Genomic DNA, 16,786 nt, shown 5'->3' with positions numbered 1-16,786 from the left:
AAACATCTCCATGTACTCTTCTCATTAGAGTTGGGCATAGTTTGGCGAAATCGAAATCAATTTTTTGTTGGAAAATTACCCTTCTTTTACTTGATCGGGTCAGCACAACGCACACAAAGAAGGGTTCCAACATATATACTAGAATCATTATTAAAAAGAGGATTTACAGAAAAATATACAACATGCTGTGCTATAACTTATTAGTATCAATCTTGCATGTCTTGGTTATGTACTTAAGCACATAGTTATAAATCAAACGAATATTTTTATTTTTATTTTTATTTTTTTGTTTTTGTTTTTATCTCTCCCTAGGAGCTCTTTGTAACATCCCCAATTTCACAATAGAAACATTCTCGTATTATAATAGCTAAACTTAAAGTTACAACGCGAAAGTGGAACTTAAAAAGAAATTGCAGAAAAACAATGGACTAGTTAAACAAGAAAACTATTGAAGAAGATAACTAGAGGGAGATGAGAAACTAAGACTCAAAGAAAGGGGATGAAAGGACTTGACATTTTTCTCAACAATCTGCATAATTCCTTAATCACATACCATTGCCCCTTTTGATAGAACCGTTCTCATACCCAATACTCAATGCGAATCCCAAATTAACCTGACCCTATTGCTTGTTCTCAGCCCAATAGCTCGTCAGCCCAATAACAACTTGTATGACATTAGTATCTACATTGGGCTGGACTTGGTTCATAACACTCTAACCTCTTTGGTAACTCGAACTCCAGTGAGGAATGCTTACCATCTAAGCAACTCCCTCTAGAATCTAGTAAATAGCAAAAAAACTATAATAGTAATTTCAACTTTCAAGACACAGAAGTGGACCTTCTTATCATCCTAGCAAATGAACTTTAATTTACTTGCTGGCATGAATTTTGTTTCTTAGGATGACCAAACTGTAATTAAGAATCACAAATTTATTTTTAAGAAAAAGAGTAAGGAACATGATTATATATACCTCCAAATACAAGCCAAGCAAACATGAGCTTGGCTTTGAGGTTGAGTTAGACTCAAGATTATATTCAGAGTTCTCCCGACTGGTTACCAAGGTTGAATTATCTCTAAATGAGTGATATTTCATTAAAACTTTTTACTACAATATTGATTATTGATAATATAATCAAATCATAAGACCTCAAGAGAGCACATATCCCCTAAAAAAGAAAACATTCTTTTCCTAACTTCTATCACAAATTTAAGCCAGACCAAGAAACAAAACTATAATACTAATTATGTATAAATGTAATCATAGTATATCTTACAACATAATTGATGTGCTAGAAACAGAATTAGATCTGGGCAAACGTGACGATGATGAGTTGATGAAGTTGATACAATCTTTGATGGCCTCAACTCTATGATCAGAATTGATTAATATTGGAGGATCAGATAATGGCTTATTTGAAGAATTAACTTTTCCTGAGCTTCTTGGAGACATCATCCTCACAATAGCAACTATCTTCCCTCCTAAACGTTTGAACAATTTAATCGCGGATAATTCTGATGTTGATCTCTTGAAACTATTATACCCTCTTTTCGTATTACTATTTGTTGCTTCATTGTCTCTTTTTTTATTTGAGCCTTTTTTTGTCAACATGATCTTATAGAAAACTAAGAAAGATGATACAATAATTTGGAGTGTGTATTATTAAGAGGATGAAAAAATGGATGTGTACCTTTAATAGAGAATTAAGTGGGGAAAAAGACAAGAAAATAAATGATGAAAGGTGAAGGACAAGAAGGCTACTTGGTACGAACTCTTTTAATGCATGTAGAGAGCAAATTAAACATGCCATGGGCAATTCTAATCAATGAGAAAGCGACTTAAAACAATACCAAGAGAAAATTGTCAAAAACGTATTGATGAAAGATGTTCAAGTTGATTGATCTAGCCAACTAATTAATTGGCTAATTTTGGGTTCCATCATCTTGGATTGACTTCAGCACTAGGAGTCTATGTTATTGCTATCTTAGTCAAAAAAAATTTGGCGGAAATTGAGTTAATGTGATTGCATTTATATAGAGTATCGACTATAAATATCCATATTATATTATTGCCACTAAATATAATATTCGGTAACTACTTGTGTGGGCAGTACTAAGGCTTCCGTCCCATTTTATGTGTCACGTAAAATAGGACCAAGGGGGTATTAATGACATTACCTTTTGTTAATTCACATATAGAATGTGGTAGCAACTGATGATGGGAAATATTGAAGCTTGGCCCATAGTGAATGACTCTTTTGGCATTATATTTCAAGCTCATGAACACACCATTATATGCATTTCAAATCAACAAATATGTACTAGGAGTGCACGCTGGGATAACAACATAGACAAACAAATAAAGCCATTTCAGAGTTGGAATTATTTCACAAATTAAAGATTTGTAGAAAGAGGACCAACACAAGCATGTGGTCTGAACACACCAATTTCATTCTCAAGAGGGACTTAAATGTCGGCAACTACAATAGTAAATGGCTAGCTACAAGTTGCTTGAGTGATTTATTTAATTTACTGAAATTTAGTCACAATTTGAGGACCACCAAAATCACTAATAATACCCTACGAGTCATATAAATATATGACCCAAACACACAAACGATAATGGTAGTCAGTCAACATATATAGAAGAATTCCGTCTAGCTAGAGGCAGATTTAGGATTTTAAAATAGTCGATTAGGCACCATCTAATATATATACATATAAGATTTACTATACACTTTATATTTTTTAATCTTAATTTATATGACTCATTTTTCCTTAATCTAAGAAATGATGATACATTAGTAATAATTTAACTTTAAAATAATTTATAGTCACAAAAACATCTATCACTTATTTTAAACCGCAAGTTTCAAAATTTCATATCAAGTCAAACAACATCAAAGTTAATATGTAACTCTCAAGGGTAAAATAGGAAGAATAATGTCATTTATGCATTGATTTTGTGAAATGAGAAATATTAATGACCATCTATTTTTAGTAATGACGACGTATAAAGTATATTCGCAGAATTAGATGTATCATCATTAACTTCATAAATGATTAAAGTGTAGTTTCTTCTTACGCTATTAAGATGAAACCCCTTTTTTTCCAATTTCACTTCTTAATTAATGTAGAACTAAAACTAATTAATCAATGGCTCAATAAATCTTCAATTACAATGAATGTTGAACTACCATAAATACATTTCAAGTTCAATGATAGATAAGCCTACTTAGTACTTATCTGTTCGTTCAGCATCAAATCATATATTATTATAATAAAAAAGAGATAACATTTATGCAAAATATTCTATATGCCGTTAAAAATTTCTATCATGTGGGTCAACCTTGTCTGATCATTTGATGCTACGAGGGATTAATTAAGGGAATTATATCTTCTCTAAAATTAAAAGAAATCAAGTACACATAGAAAGTCGTATGAAATAAATTAAATAAACTTTCAGGATAAAAAGGACAAGTTCAAGGAAGATGGTTTTGTTATTTTTTCAATTAATTATTTCATATCAACGAAATAGAAATGATGTACAAACTTTTACATAAGCAAACCATCTTTGTTTATAACAGATACCCGACTTATTTTCAAGATTACAATCTCATATTTTAAAAAAAAGACTATTCATAAATATTCTTTATTAGTCTGAAGTTGTGATTTTTTTTCTAAAAATGATTTCTCTATTTTAATATTCCATGAATACGTAATAGATCCAAAAGGGTTTTGTTCTCTTCCATGCCTATCATTCATTAACTTCTGTATATTTAACTATATAATATAAAATATTATAATTTGAGATGATGTTTTTTCCAAGTAAGAGACCAGAAGCCAATGATGGTGATCCAATTGTTAAAGGGTCTAACAACACCTTTTTAAAAATATAAACATTGAAATCGTCCTGATTAGTTCGTCTTTAACAGTACAATATTACTCTTAATAGCGGCGAAGCCAAAATTTTCAATAGCTTAAAATATAAAAAAGTAAAAACACAATTAGTCAAAGGGGTTCAACATCTACCATAATTTTGAACATGTAGAAATAATGTAATTTTTCTCCGAAGAGGGTTCATCTAACATCATGCTAGCTCCGCCCCTGACTCCTAATACATAGATAGAGTAATATATACATTATTCGATTTAAATTATTTATTTGATATTAACTTAACACGAAATTTATGAAAGTGCAGAACTTGAAATTAAAAGTGACCTTTGACAGTTAAAAAAGAATAGGACACAAATTTTAAGTATATGGTAAAAGAAACCTTTAAAACTGAGAATGAAGGGACCAAAAAGTTATTTAAGCTTATGGCCTTATATGTCATATAAATCGAAAGTTAGAATTCAAAAGTTGTTAACAACAAAAAATAATTAAAATAGAGATTCAAATACAAAACCTGAAAAATATTTTACAATCATAAAATAATTACCACAAGTTGGAATTTCACTTTCTTCTTTTCTTTTCTTTTTTAATTTTTTTTTATAATATACTAGTACTACAATTTTTTTTCCAGCTATTGGACTCTGAAAAAAATGGAGTTGGGTATGGGATCCAAACAGCCTCAGAACTATTTTTGTTTTCTCATCAGAACTATTTGTTGATGACAAATCACAATCTTATAAGGAAACAAGTTGCACCAATAATGCCTTGTTCAGATCTGCTTTTCCTTCATGTTCCAGCAAAATTTATTCTTACTTTAATGAATATATAATATATATATTATATCATTATTTATAATTATGATAAGTTAATATCATTTTATATAAATATCGAATACGAGTAAATTGTTACACCGCTCTTACTCCCTTTTCTTTTCGATATATAACTACATAAGCTAAGAAAAGTATATAGTACTAATATATTAAGACAATTGCGAAGTGAATCATAAAGTGAACATGTTTCACCTTTGTTTTTTTACATAAATTCATAAATTATGAATTAAATCCACTTCATTGGTGCAGAGAATCATAGAATTATATACATGGTCACAATAAACGCTTATTTATTTATTTATTTATTTATTATTATGATGATTATGATTAAGTGAAAGTACCATGTATTTATTGAGTACTCTGTATTTACTATTTTTATTTTTTTAGTATATAGATGTAAACACTAAAACAGAATAATTTTTAAGTACCTCAGTAAATCTCCCCCACCCTCTAAATTTTGTTAAAAATATGGAATAGGATTGAAGATTATATAGCCAATAAATAATTTTAATGTAGGCTTATTAAAAACTTTTTTAAAACTTTACAAACTTATTTTTACTTTAAATAAATTAATTAACGGATAAAATAATGAATAACTATATTTTAATAATATATGAGACGGAGAAATACAATTAATCAAGTGGTAATTGGGGTAATAATATATAAATGCAGGCTGTTCACATCATATATACTAATGTTTTTTTTATTTTTGGGTTCATATAATATGCGGCCAAAGGTAGATAGATACAAATTAAATTTCACATGATTGCAATTCGCTGTACCTGAAATATTTTATCCAATCACACAACATACAAGTGTACGTGCCACGTCACCATTAATATTTACTAATCTAAAATCTTGCCCTTAAGTGTATATATAAATAGAAACCTTCAGTCCCTGTCTTATTCCTCAAAAAACAATAATTATCTGATTAGTATTAATTAAGGAGATTAAGATCTGTTTGTTCTTCATCATCTTGTTCAATTAATTGTAGCTATGGATTGTATTTACAAAGATCCAAATGCTGCAATTGAAGAAAGAGTAAAAGATCTTCTTTCTAAAATGACTGTTGAAGAAAAAATTGGTCAAATCACTCAGATCGAAAGAGCTGTTGCTAATCCTTCTGCTATTAGAGATCGTTGCATTGGTAATTCATTTTAAGCTCCATTAATTCACTTCCTATTATTTATGCCTTTTTTATATTCGATTTTTTTTTCTTTGCACTGATATTGAGCTCCATTGCCTCTTTTTCTCCGTTTTTAACTTTTTTGTTTTGTTCCATTTGTTTGGTTTTAACTTTTGAATCTGGTGGTTTTAAACTAAGTGGGCAAGACAAAAAAAAGTAGTTTCGGTTTTTAAAGTCGATATTTGAAAATTGGAGTTGTGTTTAGTGTGAATACAAATTGAAGTTGTTTTTTACTTTTTGGGAGTAATTTGGAGTGAAAAAGTGAAAACACATTTTGTTTCTAAATTTTTTGAAAAATCTGGAATTCATGGTCAAACACCTGCTAAATATATTAGAATGTACCTAAATGTTCTTTAATCTTGTGGCGTTAGACATATATGTGAAAAGTTGAAATTAAAGAGTTGTGAACGAGGAAAAGAAGTATTTTTTTTTTTTATAAACAGACTAAAAAGGAAAATAAGACAAATGAATTGAAATGGAGAGAGTATTATTTATGGGTTTTTGATTGTTGAATTATTTTTATTTTTGGAAATTTTTGTAGGGAGTGTTTTGAGTGGAGGTGGAAGTAGACCTTTTGAGAATGCAGAATCAGCTGATTGGGCTAATATGATTGATGGATTTCAAAAGGGTGCAGTTGAGTCCAGGCTTGGCATTCCTATTTTCTATGGGACTGATGCTATTCATGGCAATAATAATGTTTGGGGTGCCACTATTTTTCCTCACAACATTGGGCTTGGTGCCACCAGGTTAGTTATTACTCTAGTAGATGATTTGTTTCGACTTGTGTAAGTCTTGATGGACAGAGTGACTTGATACCTGAGTCGTAAAAGTTGTGCATTCAGGGAAAATAAACAATGATTAGGTAGCAAATATTTCAGCTCAAACTATATAGTTTAGTAGATAGTTATGTGTCAATTCTTATGAATTGTTATGATAAGTTCCTAGAACAGACTTAAAATCTTGAATCTGCCTATGCTTTTGCGCGTAAATTTGTGAAGATTATATTGAAGTGGATTTGGTATATTTCTGCAGAGATGCTGATTTAGTAAGAAGGATAGGAGTGGTGACAGCTCTTGAAACCAGGGCGTGTGGATCTCAGTATGCTTTTGCTCCTTGTGTTGCTGTAAGTCAAAAAGAATTTTCACTTATCTCTTTGTGTTTCGACTTTTTATGTTTGCAATTTTGGGAAAGAATGATCCAGTTTGATACTCGTAGCCTTAGATATAAATTTGGAATGAAGTAAAGATCTTGAGAAAATTTTGTGCTTTCTTGTCATAAAAGCAAAACTAGCATAGTTTGTTTCCTATCTGAACATTTATACCTATCAATGTAGTTTTTCCACAAGTTACTAGTTTTCCGTAACATAAAAATGTCTATCGGACATTTGTGGAATTACAATGGGTATGTTGTTTAAAAATGTCTATGTAAAGGAATTTATCCTGATATTGATATTGCAAGATTAAGCTGATTTGTAGTCTTTGGTTTACCCCTCCTGGGGACACATATAAAATGAAATTTAACCATTTCATAATCGTATGATTCAACTGAATTATGCCAGGTTGCAAAAGACCCTAGATGGGGAAGATTTTACGAGAGTTACAGTGAAGATACGGAAGTTGTAAGAAAGATGACCTCCCTCGTCTCAGGCTTGCAAGGTCAGCCACCAGAAGGACATCCATATGGCTACCCTTATGTTGCTGGAAGGTAAAGATAATGATGAGCACTAGCCGTTATCTCTGTAATTTTCGTTACTTCAAATACAGAATGTTGATACTAGTTTCTTGACTTCAGAAATTCTGTCATGGCAAGTGCAAAGCATTTTGTTGGTGATGGGGCAACTGAGAATGGTACAAATGAAGGAAATACGATAGCATCACATGATGATATGTTTAATATCCACCTAGCACCATATATAGACTGTATTGCCCAAGGAGTTTGCACTGTTATGGCCTCCTACTCCAGCTGGAATGGAGACAAAATGCACTCTCATCGATATCTTTTAACCGAGGTCTTGAAAGAAAAGCTTGGATTCAAGGTAAACAATGGGACGACAATTATATGCCTGCAATGTTGAGAAGCTTTGTTATACTATAAAAGCAATATTCTGGTGCAGGGTCTCTTGATAACAGACTGGGAAGCACTTGAACGGCTTACTGACCCTCATGATGCTGATTATCGTCAATCAGTCAAGTCAACCATTAATGCTGGAATTGATATGGTAAAGTTGAATTAAAGTTTGTGTTGGAAGCAAATAATAACAGCTTTTTTTTAGCCTAATTCATGCTATCTGTTTGCATTTTGTGAATATTTGCAGGTAATGGTGCCATTTAGATATGAATTATTTTTGGAGCAGCTGCAATCACTGGTAGAATCAGGGGAGATACCGTTGACCAGGATAGATGACGCTGTTGAAAGAATCTTGAGAGTCAAATTTGTTACTGGATTATTTGAACATCCGTTTACAGATAGATCATTGATAGATTTGGTTGGTTGCAAGGTATTCCTACTTATTTCTGTTGCCTATTGGGACAAGTTTACATTTTTAACAGTACAACATCATCTCATATTGGTAACAATCGCGTAACATGAGTAGGAAAGAACCATTTCTTAGAAGAAATACTCTTCGCAAAATGCTCAAGTTTTAATGAGATTACATGTTACCAGTATTTGTTCTAATCAGTTGCTGAAGTTCTTCGTAAGACTCTTCTATGGTTGTTCTTTATATGAATTCTAAATAGCAGTTCATATGTATGTCTTGCATTAGAACAATAGTGATTCTGCATTTCACCATCTTGGATCAGTTTTGAGTCTGGTTATTTTGTCACATTGTTTAAGGCACATAGAGAGCTAGCACGTGAAGCTGTTCGCAAATCCTTAGTTTTGTTGAAAAATGGGAAAGATCCAAAGAAACCATTTCTGCCTCTAGATAAGACGGCCAAAAAGATCCTTGTTGCTGGAACTCATGCTGATGATCTTGGGTATCAATGTGGAGGGTGGACAGCTACTTGGACAGGACTCAGTGGCAGAATCACAGTTGGTAAGTAGTTTTCGATTACAAGTCTCTCCCTAACATGATTCTTATAAACTATCATTTGCAGTTACTTTGTGAATTATCGTAATCTCAACTAGTTATATGATCCATTTTTGATAGGCACAACCATAATGGATGCAATAAGGGAGATGTTGGGAGACAAAACAGAGATAGTCTTTGAGCCAAATCCTACTGCAGAAACTTTTGCTAGTCAAGACTTCTCTTTTGCTATCGTGGCGATTGGTGAGGGTCCATATTGTGAAACTGGTGGTGATGATCCAGAGTTAAAAATTCCATTTAATGGAACAGAAATTGCAACTTTTGTTGCTGACAGAGTTCCCACGGTGACAATTCTCATTTCTGGAAGACCTATGGTTATCGAACCACCTCTCTTGGAAAAAGTAGATGCATTTGTTGCAGCTTGGTTGCCTGGAACTGAAGGAGCTGGAATCACAGATGTCCTTTTTGGAGACTATCCATTTCAAGGGAAACTACCTGTGACATGGTTTAAAACTGTTGATCAAATTCCAATGCATGTTCACGGGAATTCAAATCCTCTATTTCCTTTCGGATTTGGTCTTACATCCTAAACAAGAGGTACTGAAATGCTCAAACGAGACAGCCATGGATTCAACATCCCCATACCAGCCAGTAATTCTTTCGTTGAGGTCCTCGAGGAGAACTTCAACTGTATTCTTGCTCCTGAATGGAGAAGTTAACTAGATCGGAATAGCCATATATTACAGTTGTATCTCAAATAACAAAAAAAAAAAAACAGAAGCTACTGCTTACTACTAGCTGTATCTTCATGTATGATGTTCAATCAAGATTATGAATTCATGATGGTTATCTCAATTCTGAGTTTTCATTTCGCCTTTTTCCTATTAACAATATAACACACTATGTATTGTAGCCTTTCTCAGTTACAGCCTTACCTTAACAGGACGTATATTCAAATTATGGTATGTCCCAAAGCTTTGGTTCAGTGGTAAGAGCACAGTACGTGATGTATGAGCTGTGCACATGTCACAAGTAGAGGAGCAGATCCATTATCGACCAAGTTTGTCTCAGCTGGCCTATGGAGATTATAAAAAAAGGATTCTTTTTCTCTGGTAAGGAAGAAAAGCCCCCACATGAGATCATTCAAAGATCTCTCTGGTCCACCGCGAAACCCCAGCTAACTTTTTTTCGACCATATCAGAATCATTTGTAAAAATGTAAACAAGGTCCTCTGCTTGATCCATTGGAATATCTTCCATGAACAAGAATCAGAATATTGTAATCCGAACGGTATTTTTTTTAGAAAAAAAAATAATAATAACAAGGGAAACAACTTTTGTATGCCGAAAGTGTTCAAGTATTGGACTTTCATGTGTGGCTGTAGTTTGTGAAAGAGGAGATGAAAATTGGAATAAATTGACTTAGTGGCTTCCATTCTACAACTTGCAAATTATTATTATGCTCTTCTCTTTTTTTTCCTCATAAAAGAATGTTACTTTTTGTCATTTCTTGTATTCAACTGTTTTAGTAAAACCAACTAAGCATATTGCTCTTGATGAGCTTTAGTTTTGAATATACTAAGAAAACTAGATGCTACTTGTCTTTCTAAAAGTTGTTTCTGTAGTTGAAGCAACTAAAATAACGCAATAAAGTACACACATGCTTCAATTGAAAATATTTATCCTCACTGAGTGATTACATCAAACCAAATAATTTAGCAATAACAGTTCCTGATATCGTTTACTAGTTAGACATAAAAATAAAATAGTGAGAGGTTGAGTGATCCAATGGAAGAAAAGTTTAATGTCCTTTGTTTCCATGGAATTAAGAGGCAATGGCTAGCACCAAAACAAAGAACAGTGAAATCTTTATTTTCTTTTTCATTTTTTTTTATTAAATGAAAAAAATAAATTGGTATGATAAAGTATATTAAATTACAAAGCAATCATATAGGCTATTGATTAGAAAAATAGTACAACACTCGTGCAATACTCATACCAAAATTGACTAATAAATTTAAGAAATTTTTGAAGTGAATGTATCAAAAAGAGAGAGTCATTGCAATTGATTACCAAAACACCAAAAGAGAGAAAATTAAGTTTATTTTTTAATTAGGAGAAATCTGCTATGAATCTTACTTTTGTACTCTTAGATTATGTTAGTTTATTAATTAATCAATGTTTTTACCAGTGGTGTCTTTATTTTTCAAAAGGATCTTCAAAAAGGATACATAATCTCCAAGAAAAAAGTAAGGTAGGGGCCCCCTACTAGGGGGTAGATTTTGGATTATAGGAAGGTTTGAAGAATAGGATGCTTGAGTTAGTGGAGTGTAGACTCAGCTTCTACTAGAAAGCTTGCCAGTCGAGCGTGGTCAAGTAAATAGAAGCGGATTCAGAATTTAAACTTGATGTATTCAATCTTTAATGAGTTCATATTTTAATACTTATCAAGGATTTAGTGATTTTTCGCATATATAGTTCATCGTCGGTGTCAAAAAAAATGCAGGGCTCAACAGACGTCATGGAGTGCTTACCGATTCAGCAAATGTGCACTCACCATCCAATTGCAGTGCTTCTTTGTTCAGTCTAATTGGCTTATTGCTTCAAGACTGTGCCAAAAGCAGGTACCATTTCTCCTTAAACCAATTATATGACAACGACGACATACCCAATGAGGTTAGAGTATACGCAAACGCGTACCTTTCCTACCTTGAGAGGTAACGAGGTTGTTTCCTATTTAGAACATCGGCTCAAGGAAAAAAATATCAACGCAGATACTAAGGGAAACATGACAAAGTGTTCTCGAAAGAAAACAAAAAGTACATAGGGGGTCACCCATACTAGTACTACTCTTTTCCAAACACTCTTGTCTTTTGAAAATATTGAGTACTTTCTCTCCTGAGTCTGAAGTACTTCTTTTATTGTTCCATCAACAAGGAAACCATTGCATTCAAAAGAATAGGCCAAATCTGCTAGGAATATCCAGTGTCACTACTATCAACAGTCAAGTTTCTAACAGACTTTTATTTGTCTATCGTTTTCATTTCGATTTTCTAATAATGCCATGCTCTTCCTGAAATGCACAAAATGATATAAGGAAACAACAGTCAATCAGATCATTTCCCTTGCATCTCTTGAATTCTATTATGCCCTCTAAAGGATTTTACAGGTTTCGGTCTGTTCCTCTATGCTCATCTTATATGAAGTCCACTTGTACTCTATGGTTTTTAAGTAGAGACTACAGAGAGTAAGGATTTTTTGGACTTACTAAAAGGACACACTAACTCATGGCTTACTTGAAGTGCCAATCAACATATTCACAAGACAAGAGAGACCGTTAAAAGCAGAAACAAAAGCTAACATACTGAATTGAAAATAAGCTTCTTCTTTTTTTCTTAAGGCACTGATCAAAGTTTTGATATTTTCGATATGCCTGTGTTATGCTTGATGATACTGATGTGCTGATTGCAGCTGAAAATTCATACTTTGAGCTCCGAAGTATGGCTCATGCATAGCACCTCTTTGTAAGCTTTGGCTCAGCATTTTAGTGTTCCCATAAGAGTTTCCTCCATAAAGTGCTGGGGACATGAACAAACTTGCTTGTGCAGAATTGAAGCCCGTGGCTGTCCCATTATTGACCTGACTCCACTGAAATGGCATTTTGTGCATGGCATTGGCAGTTGATTTTGGCTGCTGGGAAATCATAGTGGATTGATCAGGTGAAGTTGGTTTCTGGTAATCTGGTGAAAGCGTTTGATTATCGTTGAGATTTATTGTTGTAATGTCATGAATACTCGCTCGTCTTTTATCTTTTCCACCAGAAAGTTGTCTAATAAAGTACTTCTGAGCATGACTAGCCACTTGAGTTGGAGTTCTAGTAACAACAAAGTTACGCGAAATGTTCCTCCAATCCCCCTTTCCATACTTTTTAAGCCCCATTAGAAACAACCTATATAAGAATCAAGCAAATCCCCTTGTCAATAATGAATACTTGATCATACAAACATCAACAATCTTTAGAAATTAACATATCAAAACCAAGTCTAAGGCTACACATCAGCTTTCTCAGCAATCAAGATTCACAAGCAACAGTAAACTTAATATTTTTACTACTTTTCAGGGTTTTTCACATGTATGCGGAAAATAATAGGTTCAATTGAATCCGCACTAGGTCCGCCTCTGAATTGTCAACTTGTCACATATTGTTTATTAGCTGGCAGTTCATTATTCCACTGCCTACCATATTTTGCCAAGTTGTTTAGTGCACTAAAAGTGATATAGGGATACAAAAAACAAGAGAAAATATATAGGGTGGTCCATACACAGAGTAGCCAAACATGCATTTAAAAAAAAAAAAGCCACAGTAAAAAGCAACACACACACACAGAAAAAACAATCATGAAGAAATTAGAATTAAACTCACTTATGTTCTTCTTCTGTCCATGGAATACCCTTCTTCCTCTCTTGTTCTGGTGGCCTATTAGACAAAGGCCTTTTGCCTCCAACAACATAAGATTGTTTGTATCCATCAAAACTATGACTATTCCCCCATTCTAATGTAAAAGGTGAAGTACTATAACCAGGAATAGTAACTAATCCAGCTTCTATTCTGCTCACATCATCTTCTAATTCTTTATATTGCCTCATCACATCAACAACTGATTTCCCTGGAACCATTTCTGCAACTCTATGCCATCTATCTGGTGTATCTTTATCAAACAAGGCAAGTGCATCCTCAAAAGCTTTGTTTTCAGCTGGAGTCCATTTTGTGCTCTTATCCTCATCAAGAAACCAGCTTGGATTTGAAAGATAAGGAGCTGGTGATAGAATCTCCATAACCCCAAGACTCAAAAAAAGGTCAAAATTTCACAGTAGGAGAAAAAAGTTACAAGAAAGATAGTTCAAGACAGCATTTTTATGAAAAAGATTTGAACTTTGATGAAACAGAGGAAGATTTGGGGGAAAAACCCAAGATGGGAAATGCAGAGATGTGGGGTTTTTACAATGGGAAGAAAAAAATATCAGTGTTAAATCAAGAAGTCAGCATCTATAAAAGGAATCAGAATACCCTTTTAACCATAGAGCAGAATCTTGAAAAGACTCTAACTTTTCAATGTCAAAAGAAAAATCCTAGATGTTTTGATAATCTTTTTTAAAAAAAACTAATAAAAGGGATTAACTAAAACAGACAAAGATTATCTCAGACCAAGTTAAATCCAAGAAAATATTCTCATTAAGATCTGAACTTTACATAAACAGTAAAAGCAAGAAAATTGGAAGGCTAATTAACCCTGAAAATGAGAGAACTTTCTAGAATTAAAACCTCACTAGCTGGAGAAAAACAAGATGATTCTAAAAAGCTGAAATTTTTGTGGAACCCCAAGTGAGTAAACAGTACAAAGACTCTGAATTTGAGAATTCTTGAGGAAGAAAAGGGAAAGAGCAGATGAAATTTATGTCTGCTTTCTTCCTTTTTCCCTTTATGACTGAACAAAACAAAGAAAAAGAGAGAGAAAGCAAGAAAAAGATGGTAAAGAAGAGGACCAACAAGAAATAAGTATAAACAAGCTATAAGCTTTTTAGAGAAATTAATACTATAAATTTACTATTTCCCAAAAAAAAAATTATTGGAGTTTGAAGGAGAGAGAGGAGATGAAGGTGGTGAATTATGATTGGATGAGAATGGTGCTTGTGGATACTGCAACTCATGGAAAAAGTTAGTACACACTCCTTCTACCCTTCTTTTTTAATTCAAAATTAGAAAGAAAAAAAAATAGTTAAAATAGTTTCTCCGTTTAAATTTACGTGACACAATTGAAATTTTCAGATTGTCAAGAGTTTATTGAAAACCCCCTTTATACCTCACTTCATAGATAGAGGTAAAGTTTGTGTATACTCTAGAAATACATTGAATATGTTATTGTTGTTGTTGGAATTTCGATATTTAAACTTCTAAATTTTAACTATGCATTTTTTTTTGTATAGAATGTAAAATTTACATATTTGGATACCACACAAAAAGTACTACAAATCATAATAATTTACAATTTAAAATATTTAAATATATATAAAGATAAGAAAATTAAATTGACTCTCAAAATTTGAACGAGAAAAAAAGTCTTCCCTACCAAAAAAAAAATGGAAAAGTTTTAAAATAAGGAAAAGGAGTATTAAAATAGGAAAATATACTCTCTTTAATTTATACTATCCCTGTCTCAATTTTCATTATGCACTTTGATTATATATGAAATTTTAAAAACAATAATAATAATTTATAATTAGTCATAAATGTCTATATGATTATAAATATTTTATTTAAAATAATATTAAAAAAAATAAAAAAATAAAAAATTATAATTACTTATAAATATTTGGGTGACTATAATCATTTTATTATAAATAATATTAAAAATTATTTTTAAAATCACATAACTTTTTTTAAAAAAATGTATAAGATGAATGAAATATTAGTATGGCTGCTCATGATGATTCATGGAAGTTCACCAAAACAGAAAACTTGTAATTGGTGAATGGGCCCCAAATTCATATAGGCAAGTGGCAACCCACTAAGTAGGCGTGGATAATATTTGCTTCAAATTGAAAAAAAAAAAAAACAAAATTTAACTTCATATTTAAGTAGGAAAAAATATATTTTAAAGTAAAATTGCGTAAGAAATTTAGATTTGACTTAAAAGAAATACTTTCTAAGTAATCATCTTTATTATTTTTATCAAAAATTACTAGCGATGTTTTTTGATCTGCGATCTCTCAAAGCGAAATGTTAGACAAATTGTATGAATCTTTGTGTTCGTGCAAATTTCTAGCTATATATCTAAAATGTATAAAATAAATATGTATGAATGGAGAAAGAAGAAGAATTTTTTACATAAATTGAATTGAAATTTTCAACAAATATTAAGTATTGTATTATTATGATTTGGTAGTGACATTTGTGTAATTTGTAAAAGGGAATTAACTTGATGACTCATGTTGCTGTCAACAGGTGGAATGTCCAAACCAATCACTTTTCATGATCCATGATTAAGGTCAGTGATTGACCTACTAATTAGGATTAGTGTTTGACTCTTTTTTTCAACAAAGGGTTTTAAGACCGTTCATTAAGCTTAATTAATTCATTTTTAAATACTAAACACTAATTAATAGAATTTTGTTTTTGTCAAACTCTAGTTTAATGATAACGTGTCCTTTGTCTTAATTCAAATGGCTGCTATTTAGCTGATTTGAAACTTCATACTTTACTATTTTTCATAATCACCCAGTATTAAACATTTTAATGACTAATTTAGTTTTTTTCTCGAACTTTACTGAGAAAATTAAAGTTCATGTCAAAATTGGTTATCTAAATGACCACAACCTAAAAATTGTCATTTTCCCTAGAAAGAGTGAAAAAAACTTAGCTAGCGTTTGGCCATAGATTTCTAAATATTCTTGGCAATTATTATTTGGGTGAAATTTCACCATGTGTTTGGCCATAATATTTGGGAAATATATTTCACTTTTTTAGAAAAATATTATTTATACCCATAAACTTTAAAAACTATCAAAACTAACCATAAGTTTGTATTACAAGTCAATTGAATCTTCGTTGCAACAATAACAAATAGTGTACATGACACTAGAGCAATGTGGTAGTTTGGAGTGAGTGCAACAAGCATCATTCCATAAATCGTTAAGTAGACAAAGCACATGACTTTGTTACCCTGAGCCGATTGTTTATCATTTTCATCAAAAATCATATCATCATTTAATATTCACTGAATATTTCATCACTACTTTGGTGTTCACGTGAAAAATTATGTAATACGACACAAACAACTACTATAGAGG

At 32.0% G+C, this 16,786-nt stretch overlaps 2 protein-coding genes across 2 annotated transcripts; one reads left to right on the top strand and one right to left on the bottom strand.

Moving 5' to 3' along the window:
• Positions 1 to 5,628: 5,628 nt before the first annotated feature.
• LOC102584844 (beta-glucosidase BoGH3B-like) lies at positions 5,629 to 9,810 on the top strand. The gene is made up of 9 exons (XM_006350762.2): positions 5,629 to 5,869; positions 6,450 to 6,654; positions 6,941 to 7,031; positions 7,467 to 7,612; positions 7,700 to 7,943; positions 8,022 to 8,126; positions 8,223 to 8,405; positions 8,744 to 8,945; positions 9,060 to 9,810. The coding sequence occupies exons 1-9, from the start codon at positions 5,719 to 5,721 to the stop codon at positions 9,527 to 9,529; spliced, it is 1,797 nt and encodes a 598-aa protein (XP_006350824.1). The 5' UTR covers positions 5,629 to 5,718; the 3' UTR covers positions 9,530 to 9,810.
• A 2,221-nt stretch (positions 9,811 to 12,031) lies between these two features.
• Positions 12,032 to 14,510, bottom strand: LOC102584517 (transcription factor DIVARICATA-like). Its single transcript, XM_006350761.2, has 2 exons — positions 13,362 to 14,510; positions 12,032 to 12,887 (listed from the first exon to the last, which is right to left on the bottom strand). The coding sequence occupies exons 1-2, from the start codon at positions 13,772 to 13,774 to the stop codon at positions 12,377 to 12,379; spliced, it is 924 nt and encodes a 307-aa protein (XP_006350823.1). The 5' UTR covers positions 13,775 to 14,510; the 3' UTR covers positions 12,032 to 12,376.
• Positions 14,511 to 16,786: the final 2,276 nt, after the last annotated feature.

Source organism: Solanum tuberosum, unplaced genomic scaffold (genome assembly GCF_000226075.1).
Source record: "Solanum tuberosum cultivar DM 1-3 516 R44 unplaced genomic scaffold, SolTub_3.0 scf00128, whole genome shotgun sequence".
NCBI lineage: Eukaryota > Viridiplantae > Streptophyta > Magnoliopsida > Solanales > Solanaceae > Solanum > Solanum tuberosum.
This window is presented reverse-complemented; position numbering and strand designations above follow the sequence as displayed.